Source organism: Mobula birostris, chromosome 10, assembly GCF_030028105.1.
Source record: "Mobula birostris isolate sMobBir1 chromosome 10, sMobBir1.hap1, whole genome shotgun sequence".
Classification (NCBI taxonomy): Eukaryota; Metazoa; Chordata; class Chondrichthyes; order Myliobatiformes; family Myliobatidae; genus Mobula; species Mobula birostris.
This window is the reverse complement of record NC_092379.1, coordinates 17,393,486-17,415,917: the sequence shown is the minus strand read 5'-3', so window position 1 is coordinate 17,415,917 and position 22,432 is coordinate 17,393,486. Positions and strand designations below refer to the sequence as shown.

General features: G+C 54.3%; 1 protein-coding gene across 1 annotated transcript in view; it reads left to right on the top strand.

Annotated features, from left to right (window-relative positions):
* Positions 1–5,558: 5,558 nt before the first annotated feature.
* LOC140204414 (uncharacterized) overlaps positions 5,559–22,432 on the top strand; it is a 218,481-nt gene continuing 201,607 nt past the window's right edge. Inside the window, 5 exon segments of the mRNA XM_072271135.1 lie at positions 5,559–5,626; positions 7,073–9,556; positions 10,968–13,649; positions 20,425–20,624; positions 21,797–21,922. Coding sequence (XP_072127236.1) covers positions 5,590–5,626; positions 7,073–9,556; positions 10,968–13,649; positions 20,425–20,624; positions 21,797–21,922 — 5,529 coding nt within the window. The 5' untranslated portion in view covers positions 5,559–5,589.

Genomic DNA, 22,432 nt, shown 5'->3' with positions numbered 1-22,432 from the left:
GGTCTGGAGAAACGTGGTCTCGTTTGATGATATTCATGTATACAGTTCAATGACAATAAACTTGACTTGCCATTGAAGAAAGTTACCAAAAATTGTGAGCTCTGTTCCAAATCTACAGTATATGACGAATTTCTACGATTTTCTTAGAATTTTCTGTTCAAGTAGCTGATAGTCACATCAGGTACGATAGACTGACCCCTCTGAACATCGGAAAGACGGCATTTACCCACTTTGTGCCGCCTGTCCTACACTGGGATCCCCTGCTTGTGCGATCCATGGGAGACTCACCTCTCACACCACCACTACCTCCCTCAGTCGCAGGACTCTGCAGAGAGTGGTGCGGACAGCCCAGCGCATCTGTAGATGTGAACTTCCCACTACTCAGGACATTTACAAAGACAGGTGTGTAAAAAGGGCCTGAAGGATCATTGGGGACCCGAGTCACCCCAACCACAAACTGTTCAGCTGCTACCATCCGGGAAACAGTACCCCAGCATAAAAGCCAGGACCAACAGGCTCCGGGACAGCTTCTTCCACCAGGCAGTCAGACTGATTAACTCACGCTGATCGGAGTGTATTTCTATGTTACATTGACTGTCCTATTTATCATAGATTACTACAAATTACAAATTGCACATTCAGAGGGAGACATAACGAAAAGATTTTTACTCCTCATGTATGTAAAGGATGTAACAAAATAAAGTCAATTCAATTCAGTAATTACAGGGGGATTTTAATCAGCTGGGTGGCAAACAGACTTCATATCAACCCGAGATGTCGCACTTGGAAAGTCATATCCAGGGTAGGAGTGACAGTGTGGCCTGTGGAGTGTTGCCGAACTGAAAACTAGACCAGGGCAAGCCCAGGGGTGGAAGACTGAGAACCTCCCCCGAGAGTGAGGTCACAGGTCGGCAAGGCGAAGAAGGCGTTTGGCACGCTGGTTTCCATCCGTCAAAGGCAGTGGGTGTAAGAGCTGGAGGTCATGGCGTGACCGAGGTGGCACTTGGGGCACAGTATTTGGTTTTGGTCACCTCACTGTGGGACAGTTAACTCCTTTGAAAGCTGATATTATAAAGCAGGGAGAAGATTTACTGCGGTGCTGCTGGGGCCCCAGGGGTTGAGTTATAGGGAGAGGTTGGACTTTGTTGGGGCATAGGACACCGAGGGGTGATGTAGAGGCAAAGACAGGATGAATATAGTCAGTCTGTCCCATTGGTGAAAACATCCCAACAATTCAACCCCTGGAGCACCCAAGTGGAGATGATGCTTCCCAGTGTTGGGGAGTCAAGACCTGGCAAGCAGAGGTGTAAGGTGAGGGGGGACAGATTTAACGGGAAACTGAAAGGCATCTTTTATTTAGAGACACGACATGGTCACCTCTGGCCCAAGTAGTCTGCGCTGCCCAATTAGTGGCCTCGTCTACGTGAACAATTAACCTGCGAACCCGTGCGTCCTTGGGATGTGGGAGGAAATGCGGCACCCGGAGGAAATCAGGGCAGTCACGGCGAGAGCATGCAGACTCCTCATTGACAGCGGTGGGATCGAACCCGGGCCACTGGCGCTGTCACCGTGTCTCGCTAACCGTTACTCTCGCGTGCTGCCCCAGAGGGCAGTGTCTGTGCAGAATTGACTGCCAGAGGACGTGGGGTTGAGGCAGGTACGTTAACACTTAAAGGACGCTCGGACAGGTGCAGGGGTGAAGAAGGCTCGCAGGGATGCAGGCCAAATGCTGCTGCCAAGTTAACAAATTTCACGACACGTGCTGGTGACAACAGACCTGATTCTGAAATGCATACAGATGGGACTGGGTTGGATGGGGATCTTGGTCAGTATGAGCTAGATGGGCTGAAGGGCCTCTTTCTGCTCTGTATGATCTTATGATCCATCCTCCACCACTCTCTGGATAGGGACATTTTTTTCCCCAGATTTGCTTTAGATAAATGGGTCCTTACCCATTGGTGAAAACGTCCCCAGTGGACATGATGTGCTTGATTAAGATCCCCCCTGCAATCTTCCTAAACTGTGCAGCCCCTCTTAGTAGGTCAACTGAGGCTGTATGGTCCACCTCTGCCAATCCCATTTCAGTCTCCCCACATTTCCAGGCCCTACAGCCCTCGACAGAGGCAGTCAGGTCGAAGCAGTCTGTATGGGTTTGGTGAACGGACCAGACTCACTGGTTGGAGGGGCTGTTGTAACAATGCCTGCCTGCCTGTCGGGTCACACAGCTGCCAATCCCAGCCGGTGGCTTTCCCAGGAGAAAGGCTTCCAGCGGCTGATTTATCCAGGGACCTGAGCCAAGTTACGAGTGGTTGTGTTTGGGGCTCGGGGCACAGCTTTGTGGAAGCTTGGCCTGGCCCGGAATTGGACAGAGAGGGTGGACGCAATGACCAGCAAGGCTCTCTGTTTCTGGAGGGTGGGGTGTAAAGATAACTGGCTCCTCTGTCTCACTCTGTTAAAAGTGGTTTACCTCTTCATGTTGTCACTTGGTCAGGACTAGGCTGGATCCTTGGATGGAATAAAAATGCTTTTGCCAATTGTGTGTGTGTGTGTGTGTGTGTGTGTGTGTGTGTTTGATCGTGGATGTGATTGATAGCAGGGAGAGACCATGACGGACCATGGCAGTGGATGTTCCTAGTGATTCCCTCAGCTCGCAGACTTGGAACCGCACAGAAACAGGCCCTTTGGCCCATCTAGTCCATGCTGACCCTTTAAAACTGCCTGGGCCCATCGGCCTGCTCCCGGACCATCGCCCTCCATAACCCTCGCATCCATGTACCGATCCAAATTTCCCTTAAGTGTTGAAATCGGACTCACACCCACCACTTCCACTGGCAGCTCGCTCCACTCTGTCACCATCCTCTGAGTGAAGATGCTCCCTGTTAACCCATGACCTCTCATTCTAGTCCCTCCCAATCTCAGTGGGAAAAGCCCGCTTGCATTTACCCCATCTATCCCCCCGATAATTTTGTACACCTCTATTAAATCTTCCACATTCTCAGGAATAAAGCTCTAACCTATTCAATCTTTCCCAATAACTCATGTCCTCCAGCCCCAACAACATCCTTGTAAAATTTCTCTGTGCTCTTTCAATGTTATTTACCTTTTTCTTGATCTAGCTGTTGCCAAGTGTGTTCTTCCACCTGTGACCGTGCTGATCGTGATGCCAACCGAACGAATCCCACCTGCCTGCACATCGTCCATTCCACCCCTCCCGATCCCCCTCTGTTCATGTGCCTGTCTAAATGTCCCTGAAACATTGCTATTGTATCTGTTTCTGCCACCTTGGATGTTGCTCGTACTGGCTGGTTACCGGATTTTATTTATTGTTTATTTATTTTGTTTGTTTTATAGCATTGAGTATGAGAGTTGCAAACTCACTTTCGCTGTATTGGTGCATGACAAATTGTGCTATGCTATGACAATAAAGATATTTCATTCATCCATTTCATTTCATTCACCTCTCTGGCTGTGCATTCCAGGAATCATGACTCTGTGGGGAAAAAATTGCCTCACACATCTCCTTTAAGTGTAACCCCTCTCACCTTAACTGCATGACCTCTGCTTTCTGGTGGCCAGAAAGGAAGTGGCTCCTTTTTTCCGGTTGCTATTTTGGGTGATTTTGACTGGGGCAGCCCGCAGATACCAAACACTGAGCTGAGATGAATGTGGACTCTTTCGGTTTTGTGTTTTAAATTCTGTGGTTTCTGCTCAGTTTGGTTTTTTTTGTTGCTGTTTGCGTGATTTGTGGGGTTTTTGCACTTGGGAGGGTTTGATGTTTTTTCTTTGAACAGGCTCCATGGTTTTTCTTTCTTTCGTGGCCGTCTGTGTGAAGATGAATCTCGGGGTTGTATACTTTGATAATAAATGTACTTTGAAATTTGAATTAGACTTGTCAGCTCTGGGGGGAAAAAACAGTTGTCCATCTATTCCTCTCATAATGTTATAAATCTCCATCAGATCACCATCCGTCTCCAACTCTCCAAGGAATTCAGAAATAAATTTAATGCTCGAAAGGTACATTTAATGTCTGAGAAATGTATACAATATACATCCTGGAATTCTTTTTCTTCACAAACATCCACGAAAACAGAGGAGAGCCCCAAAGAATGAATGACAATTAAATGGTGGAACCACAAAGCCCCCCCCCAGCTCCCTCCTCCCATGCATAAACAGCAGTAAAGCAACGATCCCCCACCCCCCACCAGCAGAAAAAGCATCGGCGCCCTCCACCGAGCACTCAAACATGCAGTAATATCACTGACGTATGTCGTGAAATTTGTTAACTTTATGACGCAGTACAATGAAATACATGACAAATAAATGTCGTGAAAAATAGTTACTATATATACATAAAACAGTTAAGTAGTGCAAAAAAAAATAAAAAAAAACTAGTGAGGTAGTCAATATCCCTGCATCGCTGAGTGTGTGACTTCAGGCTCCTGTACCTCCTCCCTGACAGTAACACTGTGAATTATGCCCCGTCCTGCCCAACTTCTCCCCTTAATTTAGTACCTCGGGTCCCGGCAACATCTATGCACACGTTCCGTCTTCGTAACATTTTTTTTTCCTGCGGTAGGGTCCCTAGAACAGAGCACAGCATCAGCAAAACGACAGAGCTGGCCATCGACTTCAGGAAAAGGGGCAGTGCCTTTTATCCCGTCTCCATCGGTGGTACTGAGGCCGAGAAGGCTGAGAGCTTCGAGTGGTTAAGGGGTGCACATCACCCTTTCCTCTCCGGGTCCAGCCACGCCGAGCCATACCAGCGCCTCTTCGGGAAGCTGACGGGATCAGTCACGGCCCCGTTGGCCCTTACCTATTGTAACTGACGCAGCACACAAAACATCCTTTTCGGATGTATTACAGTTTGGAACGGCAACTGCTCCCCCGGAGACTGCAAAAAGAAAACTGCAGAGAGCCGTGGACACAGCTCAGCACATCACAGAAAGCAGCCTCCCCTCTACAGACCCAGTCTACTCCTCGCTGCCTCGGCAGAGTCAAAGATCCTGCCGAGGCCCCGGGCATTTTCTCCTCTCCCCATCGGGCAGCTGATACAAAAGGTTTCCTCGTATGATAAAACGGACTTAGCCCCACAACCTTGCTGTCTGTCTGCACTTTCTCTGTCACTGTTAACACCTTGTTGTTGCTTTTGCCTTCTCATACCTCATGCACTACGTAACGGATAGGAATAATACGCGGGACAATTTTTCAGAGGGCGTTGGGACATGGGACAATAATAAGCCACTTTGCCCTATTGTCCGATGTGGGATCTTTGTGGTGGAAGGTGAGATGGTAGGGAGGGTGTTTTAATGTTCAAAATAAGGGGTTCGTTTGTGGTCAATAAGTCCATTTCGTCAATGATGGAAAGTCAGGCAGCATCTACGGAAAGGAACAACCAGCCGACGTTGCGGCCCGAGACCCCCTTCGTCAAACTGGCCGAGCCGAGAGGGGGCGGGTCTTCACGCTCCTGTCAATCTGCCCCGCCGGATCCTTCAATCACCGACGGGAGGCGGAATGGTCCTCCCTTCCGATTGGTCAGGAGGCGGTGGCGTCACAGAGTCCTGGGTTCACGTGGGGTAGGCGGTGCGGCGGATGTGCAGGAGGCTCCGCGCGGTGCCCGGATGCCCAGGTCTGTGGCTCCCCCACCCCCCACCCCCGCTTTGTTCTCCCTCCTTCCGCCTCCTGACGTCACTCGGTACCCCCCTTCCCTCACCGCCACCCCCCCGTCCCTGAATCCCACTCTCCCGGTTTCCCCGTCGGTAGGGGTGGTGGGGGGGGGGAGGGGGAGCGGACGGCCGTCCAGGGCAGCTCGACGCGCATGCGCCCGGGGAGCGGCCACCGAAGCTGCGGCGCGTGCGTGGGCGGCGGTGGGGAGGGGGCAGCGGCGCGTGCGCGGGGGTCCGGGCTCGGGGTGCGCGCACGCTCGCTCTCATCGGTGGCTGATAGAGCGGTTTCTGCCAGGGGTCACCAGCTCCAGCATCCGCTTCCGGTTTATCCTCCGCCGTTGCTGAATTCTGCTGCGCTGCTTTTACGGAGGGCCGTCTGTAGCAGTTGCACGTCCCCTGTACACTGCTCGTTCCGTCCACCACAGCTTGTGTCCAAGAACATTCCGGCCATTCCCTGCTCATGCTTCAGGCAATTCCTTTGCCAGGTCGTGCTGTATCCAAAGTTCCAAGTGTGACTGATATTCTAGTTGATGGCTTTTCAAGGCTCCTGTGCTCTTGAACAAATTTCACCACGTATGTCAGTGATAATAAACTTGAGTTTCTACTGTTTTTCCCTCGTCACTTTCTCTCCATTATGGTCGACTGTCTTCAGTCTTTGCCACTTCCACCTATTACCTCCCAGCTTCTTGCATCATTTTCACTCACCCCTGCCATCTGCTCGATTCACTTGTCACCCAGTAGCTCTTCCTCCAGCCTGTCCCTCTCCCACACACTTTTCTTTTAACTAGCCATCTCCTTCATTTCTTTCCAATCCTGTGATGTCAACTGTCCATCCCCTCCTGACCCGCTGAGTTCCTCCACCATCCTTGTGTGTTGGTCCAGCTTTCCAGTATTTGCAGTCCCTGTTTGGGCTTTGACGACCACTCCCTCAGCCCACTTTCAGCCATTTGTACAGCCCTTCCAGCCGCGCTGCAGAGCAACCCTCCAATTTTAATCTTAGCCTAATCATGGCACAATTAACAATGACCAATTAACGTACTTACTGGTACATCTTTGGACTGTGCGAGGAGCACCTGGAGGGAACACATGCAGTCACAGGGAGAACGTACAAACTCCTCACAGACAGCAGTGGGAATTGAACCCGGGTTGCCGGTACTGTAAAATGTTGTGCTAACCACTATGCTACTATACAGCCCAATCTCGGTGCCTGTTCCCTGCTAAGAATTGTATTCCCTTGCCTTCTCCTTCAGCTGAAATTTGTTTTGAGTGTTTTTGGTTTCTCTGCCACCAGCAGGCCGGCAACCCCTCAGAAACTTTCACAGTGACTCCTCGGGGTTCCCAAAGCTTGCTCTTTCCAGGTCCGCGGAGCCGTTGACGCACTCTCACCTCTTCTGTGCACCTTTTTGCAGGGATTAGGAGTGTGTACGGGCAAGACGTTGTGGAGGACATCTGCCTGGGTTCACGGGGACTTGAGCGTCGTCCAGCGGTGGCCATGGAGGGCGATCCCAGTGTGGAGGAGACCCACATCTGCTCGGTGTGCGGGCTCAGCTTCAACGGACTGGCGGAGGTGGAGAGTCACATGACCGTGCACACCAAGGAGAAGCGCTACGAGTGCGACGTGTGCGGCAAAGCCTGGCTCTACCCGTGCCTGCTGGAGACCCATCGGCGGGTGCACACCGGTGAGCGGCCCTTCACCTGCTCCGAGTGTGGCAAGGGCTTCACCCGCTACGACAGCCTCCTCAGGCACTACCGGGTGCACTCCGGCGAGCGGCCCTTCAACTGCGCCGACTGCGGGAAGGGCTTCAAGACGGCCCAGGACCTGAAGATACACCGGCGGGTGCACACCGGGGAGAGGCCGTTCACCTGCAACGTCTGCGGGAAGTCGTTTGCGCAGTCCTCTGGCCTGCTGCGACACCAGCGGGTGCACTCTGGCGAGCGGCCCTTCCAGTGCTCCGACTGCGGCAAGTGCTTCAAGACGTCCCCGGACCTGAAGGTGCACTGGCGTCTGCACACCGGCGAGCGGCCGTTCATCTGCATGGACTGCGGCAAGGGCTTCACCCGCTCCAACAGCTTGCTGGAGCACCAGCGCATCCACACGGGCGAGCGGCCCTTCACTTGCTTCCAGTGCGGCAAGGGCTTCACCCACTCCTCCAAGCTGCTCAGCCACCAGCGGGTGCACAGCGGCGACCGGCCCTTCGGCTGCCCCGTGTGCGGGGAGCGGTTCAACCTGGCCTCGCACGCCCTGGCTCACCAGAGGGTCCACACCGACGAGCGGCCCTACGACTGCCCCTTCTGCGACGAGAGCTTCAAGACCACCCAGGAGCTGAAGGAGCACCGGCGCACCCACACCGGCGAGCGGCTCTACAAGTGCTCCCACTGCGGCAAGAAGTTCAAGACGCCGCGGGGCCTGAAGGAGCACCAGCGGGTCCACACCGGCGAGCGGCCCTTCGTCTGCTCCGAGTGCGGCAAGGGCTTCACCCGCATGTCCAGCCTGTGGCAGCACCGCCGCATCCACAGCGGCGAGCGCCCCTTCCCCTGCGCCGTCTGCGGCAAGGGCTTCACCCGCCTGGACCACCTGCTCGAGCACCGCCGGGTGCACACCGGGGAGAAGCCCTTCACCTGCCCCGTCTGCGAGAAGTCCTTCGCCCGCTCCTCCAGCCTGCTGGCCCACCGCACCGTCCATACCGGCGAGAAGCCCTTCACCTGCCCCGTCTGCGGCGAGCGCTTCGCCCGCTCCTCCAGCCTGCTGGCCCACCGGCGCGTCCACACCGACGAGAAGCCCTTCAAGTGCTCCGTCTGCCGGAGCGGCTTTAAGACGTCCCGGGACCTGAAGGAGCACCGGCGCACCCACACCGGGGAGCGGCCCTTCACCTGCCCCGAGTGCGGCAAGGGCTTCGTCCAGTCCTCCCACCTGATGGAGCACAGGAGGATACACACCGGCGAGCGGCCCTTCACCTGCCCCGTCTGTGGCAAGGGCTTCACCCAGTCCTGCAACCTCCTGCAGCACCAGCGGGTCCACACCGGCGAGCGGCCCTTCGTCTGCCCCGTCTGCGGCAAGGGCTTCACCCACTCCTCCAGCCTGCTGCTCCACCAGCGCATCCACACCGGGGAGAAGCCCTTCACCTGCTCCGTCTGCGGCAAGGGCTTCAACCGGTCCTACACCCTCCTGGCCCACCGCACCGTCCACACCGGCGAGCGGCCCTTCACCTGCCCCGAGTGTGGCAAGGGCTTCGCCCGCTCTGCCACCCTGCTGGAACACCAGGCCATTCACAGGAGGGAGCGGCCCTTCTCCTGCCCCGACTGCGGCAAGGGCTTTGCCCGCTCCGCCAGCCTCCTGGCCCACCGTGCCGCGCACGGCAGCGAGAGCCCCTTCGCCTGCGCCGAGTGCGGGCAGGGGTTCAGCCGCTCGGCCAGCCTGCTGGAGCACCAGGCCACCCACGCGAAGGAGAAGCGCTTCACCTGCTCCGAGTGCGGGAAGGGCTTCACCCGCTCGGCCAGCCTGCTGGAGCACCAGGCCATCCACACCGGGGAGAAGCCCTTCACCTGCTCGGAGTGCGGGAAGGGCTTTACCCGCTCGGCCAGCCTCCTGCAGCACCAGGCCTTCCACACCGGGGAGAGGCCCTTCACCTGCTCGGAGTGCGGAAAGGGGTACTCCCTGTCCTCCAGCCTGCTGAGGCACCAGCGCAGCCACGTCGAGGCCAGCCCCCCCTCCGCCACCCATGAGAACGGTCAGCCGGCTGGTCCTTCCCCCTCCTGCGAGGACGGTGCGTCCGTGCCCGGGAGGAGTCCCTCGCCTGCCCAAAGCGAGGCACCGGACACTCCCGCTCAGCCAGCGGATTCCCACAGCCCTTCGCCCCCGGCACCCACCCCCACAGAGGGCAGCACCTCCCGCTGAGGCAGTCTGGAGGAGAGTGGGGTGAAGGCTGCCCAACCAGTGCAGGTACACCGAGCTAGTACAGGCTCGATGGGACGAAGGGCCTGCCCCTGCGTTGTGTAACCGGTGACTCCAGGTTGTTGATTATTGTCGGACTGAGGGAAGTGGGAGGGGTCCATACCATCCTGCTCCAAGCACAGGAAGAGGCCCTTCAGCCCATCACTTCAGTGGTGACTGTCCAGTCTCCATCTTCTCCAACCCCAGAACCAGCACTGGGTCCAAAAACGTCTCCACTGGTCGTGATATTTCTGCAGCACCATGGGAATCTCTGCACCCACCACCCCTCAGGAGGTACAGTTGTGGGTCCAACCCCCTCTCCAATCCCCTCTACCCCCTCACCTCTGGACTTAGACATCCCTGCCAAGGAGAAATGGTTCTCACCGTCAGTTTGGACCGTGATCCTCATTATTCTGTTCCATAGCCTCTTCCCCCTCTTTAGCCCAGTGTCTCCTTGTAACTGAGTCACTCTGACCCAGGCAATCTTCTCTGTACCCTCTCCGGTACAATCACACAGCTGCCCTAGGGCGCTGACAGAGTCTGTGTCCACCACAATTTCCCTGTTCTTATATTGCATGTCCCAAATAATGAACACAAGCATCTTGTACACTGAATTCATCACCCTGACCACTTCAGCTACCACCTTCAGAGATCCCTGCACTTGTACGCTGAGGTCCCCTGTCCCTCCCCACCATTCATAGTGTGTCCTACCCTTGTACGCTGAGGTCCCCCTGTCCCTCCCCACCATTCTTAGTGTGTCCTACCCTTGTACGCTGAGGTCCCCCTGTCCCTCCCCACCATTCATAGTGTGTCCTACCCTTGTACGCTGAGGTCCCCCTGTCCCTCCCCACCATTCATAGTGTGTCCTACCCTTGTACGCTGAGGTCCCCCTGTCCCTCGACACGCCCCACCATTCAGAGTGTGTCCTACCCTCGTACACCGAGGTCCCCTGTCCCTCGACACGCCCCACCATTCAGAGTGTGTGTCTTGCCCTTGTCGACCGAGGTCCATCCCTCTGTTCATCGATAACCGTACCTTTTCTTGCCCATGTCCTACCATCCCAGTTGGTCCAACTTGACACTTAGCAAGATCAACTTCCTGTCCTACCATTCTGCCTGGTTTACAACTGAGCAATATCTTTCTGTAGCCTCTCCCTGCACCGCTAAACATTAACAATACTCCTGATTTTAGTGCCATTTGCAAACCACATCAGAATCATTCATGTCTTAAAAAACAACAGGAGTCCCAGCACCCAACCCCTTGTACACCATGTGTCCCAGCACCCATCCCGTGGTACACCATGTGTCCCAGCACCCAATCCCTGGTACACCATGTGTCCCAGCACCCAACCCCTTGTACACCATGTGTCCCAGCACCCAACCCGTGGTACACCATGTGTCCCAGCACCCAACCCGTGGTACACCATGGGTCCCAACACCCATCCCGTGGTACACCATGTGTCCCAGCACCCAACCCCTTGTACACCATGGGTCCCAGCACCCAATCCCTGGTACACCATGTGTCCCAGCACCCAACCCGTGGTACACCATGGGTCCCAGCACCCAACCCCTGGTACACCATGGGTCCCAGCACCCAATCCCTGGTACACCATGGGTCCCAGCACCCAACCCCTCATACACCATGTGTCCCAGCACCCAACCCCTTGTACACCATGTGTCCCAGCACCCAATCCCTGGTACACCATGGGTCCCAGCACCCAACCCCTCGTACACCATGTGTCCCAGCACCCAACCCCTGGTACACCATGTGTCCCAGCACCCAACCCCTCGTACACCATGTGTCCCAGCACCCAACCCCTCGTACACCATGTGTCCCAGCACCCAACCCGTGGTACACCATGTGTCCCAGCACCCAACCCCTCGTACACCATGTGTCCCAGCACCCAACCCCTCATACACCATGTGTCCCAGCACCCAACCCCTTGTACACCATGTGTCCCAGCACCCAATCCCTGGTACACCATGGGTCCCAGCACCCAACCCCTCGTACACCATGTGTCCCAGCACCCAACCCCTTGTACACCATGGGTCCCAGCACCCAATCCCTGGTACACCATGGGTCCCAGCACCCAACCCCTCATACACCATGTGTCCCAGCACCCAACCCCTTGTACACCATGTGTCCCAGCACCCAATCCCTGGTACACCATGGGTCCCAGCACCCAACCCCTCGTACACCATGTGTCCCAGCACCCAACCCCTGGTACACCATGGGTCCCAGCACCCAACCCCTTGTACACCATGTGTCCCAGCACCCATCCCGTGGTACACCATGTGTCCCAGCACCCAACCCCTGGTACACCATGGGTCCCAGCACCCATCCCGTGGTACACCATGTGTCCCAGCACCCAACCCCTTGTACACCATGGGTCCCAGCACCCAACCCCTGGTACACCATGTGTCCCAGCACCCAATCCCTGGTACACCATGTGTCCCAGCACCCAATCCCTGGTACACCATGTGTCCCAGCACCCAATCCCTGGTACACCATGGGTCCCAGCACCCATCCCGTGGTACACCATGTGTCCCAGCACCCATCCCGTGGTACACCATGTGTCCCAGCACCCAACCCCTGGTACACCATGGGTCCCAGCACCCAACCCCTGGTACACCATGGGTCCCAGCACCCAACCCCTGGTACACCATGGGTCCCAGCACCCAACCCCTTGTACACCATGGGTCCCAGCTCCCAACCCCTTGTACACCATGGGTCCCAGCACCCAACCCGTGGTACACCATGGGTCCCAGCACCCAACCCCTTGTACACCATGGGTCCCAGAACCCAACCCCTTGTACACCATGGGTCCCAGCACCCAACCCCTTGTACACCATGTGTCCCAGCACCCAATCCCTGGTACACCATGGGTCCCAGCACCCAACCCCTGGTACACCATGGGTCCCAACACCCAACCCCTCGTACACCATGGGTCCCAGCACCCAACCCCTCGTACACCATGGGTCCCAGCACCCAACCCCTCGTACACCATGGGTTCCAGCACCCAATCCCTGGTACACCATGGGTCCCAGCACCCATCCCGTGGTACACCATGTGTCCCAGCACCCAATCCCTGGTACACCATGGGTCCCAGCACCCAATCCCTGGTACACCATGGGTCCCAGCACCCAACCCCTGGTACACCATGTGTCCCAGCACCCAATCCCTGGTACACCATGGGTCCCAGCACCCAACCCCTGGTACACCATGGGTCCCAACACCCAACCCCTCGTACACCATGGGTCCCAGCACCCAACCCCTCGTACACCATGGGTCCCAGCACCCAACCCCTCGTACACCATGGGTTCCAGCACCCAATCCCTGGTACACCATGGGTCCCAGCACCCATCCCGTGGTACACCATGTGTCCCAGCACCCAATCCCTGGTACACCATGGGTGCCAGCACCCAATCCCTGGTACACCATGGGTCCCAGCACCCAACCCCTTGTACACCATGGGTCCCAGCACCCAATCCCTGGTACACCATGGGTCCCAGCACCCAATCCCTGGTACACCATGGGTCCCAGCACCCAACCCCTTGTACACCATGGGTCCCAGCACCCAACCCCTGGTACACCATGGGTCCCAGCACCCAACCCCTTGTACACCATGGGTCCCAGCACCCAACCCCTGGTACACCATGGGTCCCAGCACCCAACTCCTGGTACACCATGGGTCCCAGCACCCAACCCCTTGTACACCATGGGTCCCAGCACCCAATCCCTGGTACACCATGGGTCCCAGCACCCAACCCCTTGTACACCATGGGTCCCAGCACCCAACCCCTTGTACACCATGTGTCCCAGCACCCAACCCCTGGTACACCATGGGTCCCAGCACCCAACCCCTTGTACACCATGGGTCCCAGCACCCAACCCCTTGTACACCATGGGTCCCAGCACCCAACCCGTGGTACACCATGGGTCCCGGCACCCAATCCCTGGTACACCATGGGTCCCGGCACCCATCCTGTGGTACACCATGGGTCCCAGCACCCAACCCCTGGTACACCATGGGTCCCAGCACCCAACCCGTACTTGTGAGTCTCATCTAGACCCTCTCCATCCTTTTTAGATCTAAGTCCCTCATGATCCTCTAAAGGTCCCTCAGGTCACTCCCCCACTCCAGCTTCGGGGGAAACAGTCCTGACCTTTCCAGTCTAATGCAAGCCTTCGTGTTTGAAGCTCCCGTTCCCTGGAACATTGAGTTGCCCTTCTTTCAGCCGCATCCCCACGATCATGACAAAGTGCGTCTGTCTTTCTCATCAGGCTCCGTGTGTTGGATGCACGCCAGCTTGTCACGTCTGTACCTCAAGGATTTACCTTCTCTGCTTGGCCAGTCCTCAACCCTCCCTCCAGTCCTCGTAGAAAACGGAAAAGTACAGGGCCCTCAGTTCTGTGCTCAACACGGTGCCAAATTAAACTGAATCCCATCTGCCTGCATGTCATCCATATCCATCCATCGCCCACGTGTCAATATTCACTTATTAAATCCGGCTCCTGTTCTGGAGCATGTCGTCAACGGCAGCTTGACAGGGTCCCCTGTCCTGGGCCAGTCTTTCCGCTTGTCCCCGGCTGTAGCCCATCTTCCTGGTGTATCCTTCCAATCCCAGGAATGAGGCCTTTGGAGCGTCTGTTGCTGTTTCTGTAGCTGTGGGTTTTTATGGGATGAGCCTCATGCCCGACCCTCTTCCTTTCGCTGCCGGGCTTGGGGACCATCCGTGATGGAAGTTCCATATGTCAACGTATCTATCTAAAAGCCCCTTAAATGGCAACATGGTAACTGCCCGTTCCAAACTCCCTCCGCTCTGTAAAGAAATGTGCTTTGGAAAAGGTTGTCTATCCGATCTCGGCCTCTCATCATTTTATAAACCTCTTTCAGGTCTCCGCTCAGCCGCCGCCCCTCCGGAGAAAAAATTCGGAGTACATTTGTTATCAAAGTGTGTATACTATATACAACCTTGAGATCCCTCTCCTTCCAGGCAGCCGCAAAGCAAAGAATCCCAGTCAAACCCGTCAGAGAAAGAAGACAATCAAGCACCCAATGTGCAGAAAAAAATTCTTAAATCGTGCAAACATTCAGAACTGAAGTTCGCCAAAGTGAGTCCACGGCCACGAAACCAGTCATCACTGCAGCCGGTCCAGGAGCCCGTTAAGTTCACAGCCCAAGTTTGTCCAAGATTGGATGTGGAGAGGATGATTCTGATAGTGGGTGAGTCTCAGACCGGAGGGCACAGTCTCAGGATAGAGAGAGACTTCCATTGCGAACAGAGATCGGAAAGAATTTCTTTAGCCAAAGGGTGGTGAATCTGTGGAATTCAATGTGGATGTCTGCAGAGGCAAAGTCTTTGAGTTATATTTAAAGCAGAGGTTTAAATAGGCTCTTGATTAGTCAGGGTGTCAAAGGTTACGGGGCGAAGGCAGTAGAGGGATAATAAATTGGCCATGATGGAACAGTGGAGCAGATGCAATGGGGCAGATGGCCTAATTCTGCTCCTATGTCTTAAAGATTTTGTGGCCTCTGCTCATTGCACATGCTCTCTAGTCCAGGCTGCATCCCGGTGAACTCCTTCAGCCCTCCCCAAAACCTCCACGACCTTCCTGTAATGGCCTCTCCAAAACCTCCACAACCTTCCTGTAATGGCTTCTCCAAAACCTCCACGACCTTCCTGTAATGGGGTGACCAGAACTGCCCACAGTACTCCAAGTCCATTGCGGCCAAAGCTGCAGTGGGATTGCCTGATCCTTGGCGGCAACGCCCTAACCAATGAAGGCAAGTATGCCATATAACTTCTTTGCCTGTCCACTAGAGAGAGCTGTGTACTTGCACAGGCCTCTCTACACGTCGGTGCTCCTAGCATTAACTATGTGTCTTTCCCTTTACATTTGACCTCCCGAATAGTAATACCTTGTACTGGCCCAGATTAAACTCCATCCGCCACCTCCCCGCCCACAGTTCGGATTGTTCTGTATTGTAGGAAAAACTCAGCAGGTCAGGCAGCATCTATGGAAAGGAATAAACAGCCAACGTTTTGGGCAGAGGCCCTCTTCAAGACGAAGAAGGATGAAGGGCCTCAGCCCAAAACATGAGACCTGTTGAGGAGTCTTGGTTTGGAACGCCGACTGTTTTTTTTCATTTCCATAGATGCTGCTTAACCTGCTCTTTCCCTCCAGCATTTTGTGTGTGTTACTGTGGATTTCCAGCATCTGCAGAATCTCTCGTGTTTATGCTCCGTAGCCTGCCCGTTTCCTTACAAGTGCCCCTGTCCTCCCGCTTCGAGTCGGATTAAACCCTCCTCCGCCCAGTCGAGGATGCTGGGTTCATTCAGATTCAAGCTAAAGGCGTCCGCCCTCTCCAGAAACGGCGCCGGTGACCCAGAAGTGGAAGGGTCTCCCGCGGACGTTTTAACCCAACCTCCCTTCACGTTTGCGTATTGGGCAGCAAACGGCAGCAGGAATTGTCAGGGGTTTCCACGCTGGACACCATGTTTGCGTCACAGGACCTCGGGTTTCCAACGACATCCCCCCTGAAGGTTGTAACACGGCAGCCAAGTGAAACAAGGACTTCCGCAACTTTTCATCGATGCAGAATTGTATTCTATTTAAATAAATGTCTTTCTCCCCCCCCCCAGTAGATATGCCCCATGTAATCAGTGTTATCCAATTATAAGCTAACCTACATAAAGAAAGTACCTGACCGAACGCTGTCTGTGAGGGTTTTATTCCACCTGGCACTGGAAAATCCTACGCGAGTGTCTGGTTTGGGGAGAGTGAGGGGTTCAAGGTGGACTGCGCCCGATTTCATCCTTCATTTGCCCCCGTAAACTCCTTTTCACTGGGGACTGGAGAGGGGAATTTTCAGTCCGTCTGGCGAGGCAGGCGGCTCTGCTGGAGCGGGAGAAGGCCGGCCTCAAACGGGACAGTGAACAGCGGCCGTTCATCATCCCAGCGACAGGCGATCGAGGCCTGTGGTGGTGGAGGACTCTTGATTTGATGCTCGGCCAGCAGGTGACGGGAGAGCCATTGAAACTCCAATGGTTACAGTTCATGGCGGGCGAAGGGCAACACAAGAGACTGATTGGTCGGATTGCCGCTATGTAACAATTCAGGCGTTTGAAAGCTAACGGCAGGGGGTGTTCTGGGATCTGACTGATCGGTTTATCCATCTGCAAGTGGGTGGGGAAATTCACTGGACTCTGATTATATGGGAGGGTTCAGGTCACATGACGGATTGGGAGACGATGGAGAGTGGACGAATGGCACATGGCAGATCGGAGAAGGGGTCAGTATATAGTCTGCTAAATCCCAACCCAAACGGGAGCTTGGAGGGAGGGGAGTACTCAAGGCACTTGCCAGCATCAGTGGAGATAAGTTGTGGTGAGCGGGCTAGTCTTAAATGGGATTGGCCGAAGGGGACGGTGGGGGTGGGCAATTACTTAGAGGTCAATATTGACAGAAGAGCAGTGGTCAAGGCCAGTGGCTTGCTTACAGGTTTGGCAGGCAATGAGTCCAGGCAGAGTCGGGGATGCATGGAGAAATCATTAGCAGGGACCGGGCGGATGAAGGCGAATGTAGAGCAGAATGGAGGGTTTAGGATTTGGGAAGAGCTTGGGGTTAGTTCTCTCTGGAGGCAGGGAGCTGGTGGAGGCTCAGAAAGGGAGCCAGAATTGTTGTTTGTAGTAGAGGAGTCAAAGACTGGAGAGCGTAGGGTTAAGGTGAGGGGGGCAGCATTCAAAGGGGGTCTGAGGGGTAGATTTTTCACGCAAGAAGTAATTGGTCTCTGGAATCAGCTGCCAGAGGAGGTGGTGGAGGCAGGAACAATAATAACGTTTGAAAGGCATTGGGACAGGTATTCGAATGAGCGGTCTGCAGAAGGATTATGGCAAGCGGGATTAGTACAAGTCATTGGGGAGAACACATTTGGAGCACTGTGTGCATTTCTGGTCTCCCAGCTATTTCAAGCATATGATTAAGCAGCAAAGAATTATGAGGATGTTATTGGAACTGAAGGGTTTGCGTTATAAAGAGATTCTGAACAGGGTGGGACTGACTACCTGGAGGGAAGGAGGCTAAAGGGGTAACCTTGTAGATGTTCATGAAATCATAAGCAGGCAGATAAGGCAGATGGTGAACGTTTTCTTCTCCAGGGTGGCCAGTTTAAAACTAGAGGACGCAGGTGTTAGGTGAGAAGGGAAAGACTGAAGCGGGACGTGAGGGGCAAGTTCTTCCTACAAAGGGTGGTGGTAATATGGAACAAGCTGCCCAGAATAAGTGTTGGCGGCCTGTTCAGAATCAGGTTTGTTATGACTAATATATGTTAGCAGTAAATGCATGACAGTAAACATCTATAGGTTACAATAATAAATAAAAAGAGAGTAAACTGGTGAGGTAGTGTTCGTGGGTTCATGGACCGTTCAGAAATCTGACGGTGGAGGGGAAGAAGCATTTCCTAAAACATTGAGATCTTCAGATCCTTTACCTCTTCGCTGATGGTAGTAATGAGAAGAGGGCACATCCCGGAGGGTGAGGATGGATTCTGCCTTCTTAAGGCATTGCCTTTTGAACAGGCTGCATCACTGCCTGGTATGGCGGGGGCCGGGGGGGGCTACTGCATAGAACTGAAAGAAGCTGCAGAGGGTTGTAAATCTAGTCAACTCCATCTTGGGTACCAGCCTACAAAGTACCCAGGCCATCTTCAGGGAGCGGTGTCTCAGAAAGGCAGCGTCCATTATTAAGGACCTCCAGCACCCAGGGCATGCCCTTTTCTCACTGTTACCATCAGGTAAGAGGTACAGAAACCTGAAGGTGTCATAAGGAGGCGTTGGAAGCGGACCCAAATGCAAGACACAGACACTGAAGTACGAGGAACAGGACAAGGTTTATCAAGAAAGCAAGGGGAGTCAGGAAGAAACAACGCTGGACATGGGCACAGGCCCTGAATGAGATAAGGACACCGGGCCTGGGCTAGGACTAACACTAGGAAAGCGGGACCAGGACAAGGAACTTGGAACTAGGAGTCTGGGCTAGGACTCCGACCCAGAGACTGGACAGGGACCTGGAACCTGTGTCTTGACTCGGGCTCGGACCCCGGATCTAGGCGAGGACAAGATGTGGCTACAGGACTGGACGTGGAACTCCTTCACAGGACGATGCACATGGACAGGACGTGAACACAAAGCCATGACTTGGACAGGACGAGGTTCTTGGACATGGCTTGGACAGGACGAGGGAACTCCAGCGCTGGGCGAGGTAACTCTAGGGCAGCACATGGCTCTTGAACTAGATTTGGCTCGGCTCTTGGACTTGGCTGGGTTAGGTTCTAAGGTACTGAGCCTTGGAGCGCAGGGCCGGGACCCTTTCTAGGACGCAGGGCCGGGATGACTGCCGAGGACACTTGCCGAAGGAACTGCCGAGGTAAACTGCCAAGGGACTCCTGGACTGGAGGAGAACACGAAGCCTTGACTTGGACAGGACTGGAACACGGCACCTGGCACCTGGAGCACAAAGCCGGGACCCCCCCTTGGGAGCAGAACTTAGGGCCGGGGCTTTACAGAGTCAGAACCCCTCCTTGGGAACAGGACCTAGGGCCTGGACTCTTCTTTGACACGGACACTAAACACGGGGACACAAAGAGATAGTTCCAAACTCAACGATAGATAGTTCCTTATCTTGGCATGGCAAGGCTCCGGTCTCACTCTGGCAGTTGAACTTGACGGGGATGTAGGCGAGTCTTCAGAAGGAAGGGGAAGGGAACAGTCCAGCAAACAATCCCTGGTTTGTAGAGGTATTTATGTGCCAGACCGAAATGAAAATCGGGTGCCTCAATTAAGGCACCCAGCAGAACAAGGGAGAAAACAGGAAAACCCGGAACAAGGATCGATGGACTGGACCGTGAACCGGAATGCGAATTTCACGGACCGGACCATGACAGAAGGCACATACAGTACTCAGCGATTCAGAAATAGATTCTTCCCCTTTGCCATCCGATTCCTAAATAGACAATGAACCCATGAACGTTACCTCACTTTTTAATATATAGTATTTATGTTTTATCCGCAATTATTTTTAAACTATTCAATATACAATTTACTTATTTAATTGTTATTATTATTTTTTCTATATTATGTACAATATTGGACACTACTCATTTTTTAAATATGCAGTATTTCTGTTTTTGCACCTGTTTAATCTATTCAATATTCATATACCATAATTGGTTTACTTATTTATTATCATTATTTCATTTATTATTTTTTTAATTAAAACAAAATTTTTTATGTTATGCATTGCATTGAACTGCTGCTGCTAATTTAACAAATTTCACGTCACATGCCGGTGATAATAAACCCGATTCTGATTCTGAAGATATCTTCAGTGGTGGAGAGGCTAATGTCCAGAAAACGCAGGAGGAGCTCGTCAGACCAGGCAGCATCTATGAAAAAAAGTAAACAGTCGACGTTTCGGCTGTACTGTTTTCCAAAGATCGTGGCTGCTCTGACCATGGTCTTGGTCGCACCTCCCTGCCTTTCCCCCATAATCCCTAATCGCCCTGCAACGCAAAAACCTATCCAACCGTGTCTTAAATGTGTTTAATGAGGTAGCCGCCACAGTTTCCCTGGGCACAGACTGACTTTCTCCACATCTCCATTCTAAATCGATTCTCTGAATCTTCGGGATATGCCCCCCAGTTCTAGTCTCAGCTGTCAGCGGAAACAACTCTGCCTCTGTTCTTTCCGTGATTTTCTGTGTTTCTCTCAGGTCCCCTCTCATCCTTCTGAATTCGATGTTAAGCACGGCACTGAGTACTACCCTCAGCAAACAGGGAGCAGCTCACACCGGCGCCTTTAAAAATCATTGTCGCGGATGTCAATCCGGTTTGTTCGAAGAAACCTCCGCCCAGTTATCATCAACATCTCACCTGCGGAACCAGGAGTCCGGATACACCCGACCGCTGCCCTACAACGATTAGGGATGCCTCAGCTCTGGAGCAGCTGTCCCAGGACTGGGGCGGCACGGTAGCGTAGTGGTTAGCACAACGCTTTACAGTGCAGGCGACCCGGGTTCGATTCCTGTAAGTTCTCCCCCGGTGGCCGTGTGGGTTTCCTCCGGGTGCTCGGGTTTCCTCCCACAATCCAAAGGTGTCCAAGTTGGTATGTTAATTGGTCATTGTAAAACCGAGGTTCCTAAGGGGTGATGGTGGGGATAAGCTCCCACTACCTATAAATTATTCCCAATGGTGTGTGACTGTAACAGCCTCTGACAGCCAAGTCCAACTCTTGGCCTTCACGTGTGGTTTAGCTACGAGACCCGGCGGAACTGTTTCTACTGACGAGAGAAGGGGCAAAGGCGGACCACTGGCACCTCAAAACCAGTCGCTTCGGGCAGGTGGGGCTCGTCAGGCTTGGACGGCAGCCCGACTGGAAGAAGGAAATCTCTGATTTTAAACCTCCGCTGCCTTGCGGCCACACCCACCCATGAGAAAGGCTTCAGGAGTAAACCCCGAGGAAGAAATCTGGAGCCGGGATCCCTACAGTTTGATGTTGTTTACAACTTCACTCTGGCAACCTCTGCGACGACACTGGTGCCAAGCTGTATCAGCACTTGCCCTTCCCTTGGACTACATCAGTGATGCGGAGGGGCCGAGGCGTGCAACAAGAACTGGCAGGAGCGGACTGCCAAGGTGAAACAGAAACTGGGACTGTGGGGAGGGCGTTCCCTGTCGATAACGGGCAAGAACCTGGTCATCAGGTGTGAGGTGCTCTCAGGGCTGCTGTACTTGGCGCAGGTGTGGCCCGTGCCCCGCTCCTACACCTCGGAAATCACCCGAGCTGTCTTCAGATTCGTCTGGGGATCCAAGATGGAGCGAGTGAGACGGACCGTCATGCCCAAGTCCCCGGACAACGGGGGCAAGAACATCCCCAATGTCGCCCTCACCCTGATGGCCAGCTTCGTGTGTGGCTGCTTCAGGCTGTGCGTGGATCCGAGATACTTGGGCACAATGTACCACTGTGTGCCCAGGTTCTACCTGTCACCCTGGCTACGAAGGATGGGTCTGGCCGCACTCCCGCCCAATGCCCCAGTCAGGTGGTCGTTGCCTCCTCACCTGTCCTTCGTAGAAAAATTCTTCAAGGCCAACGCATTTGACCACAGGGCTATTAGACAGTGGTCGACACGTAATGTCCTGCAGGCACTGCAGGAGAAGGACGAGATGGATTCAGTGGGGTGGTTCCGTAAGCAGACTGTCCAGTACATCTGGCAAAATGCCTCATCGCCAGATCTCACCAACAGGCACAACGATCTGGCCTGGCTGGCGGTGAGAGGGGCCCTCCCAGTCAGATCCCTCCTGTACGCCCGGAACGTCGTCTCCGCACCCCACTGCCCACGGGAGGACTGTACTGGGGTGGAGTCGGGGGCTCACCTCTTTGCACAATGTGGATTCACAAAGAAGGTGCGGAGGAGAATGGAAGGGACGGTGTCAAATTCATGCCCAGCAGCTGCGTTACCGAGGACTCCGTGATCTACGGGCTGTTCCCGGGGACGCACACGGAGACAAACATCCGGTGCTGCTGGCAGATCATCAATTCGGTGAAAGACGCGCTTTGGGCTGCCCGAAACTTGGTGGTCTGCCAGCTGACGGAGATGTCCGTGACTGAATGCTGCCGACTGGCTCACTCTCGCCTGCAGGAGTACGTGCTGATGGGATGCACTCAAGCTTGGTGCGGCCACCGCGAAGACCCAGTGGGGAAGGACCACAGTTTAAGGTTCATCACCCGTGGGAGTGTGAGAGGTCGGGTGGGGAGGAGACTAACCCTCATCAGCGTTG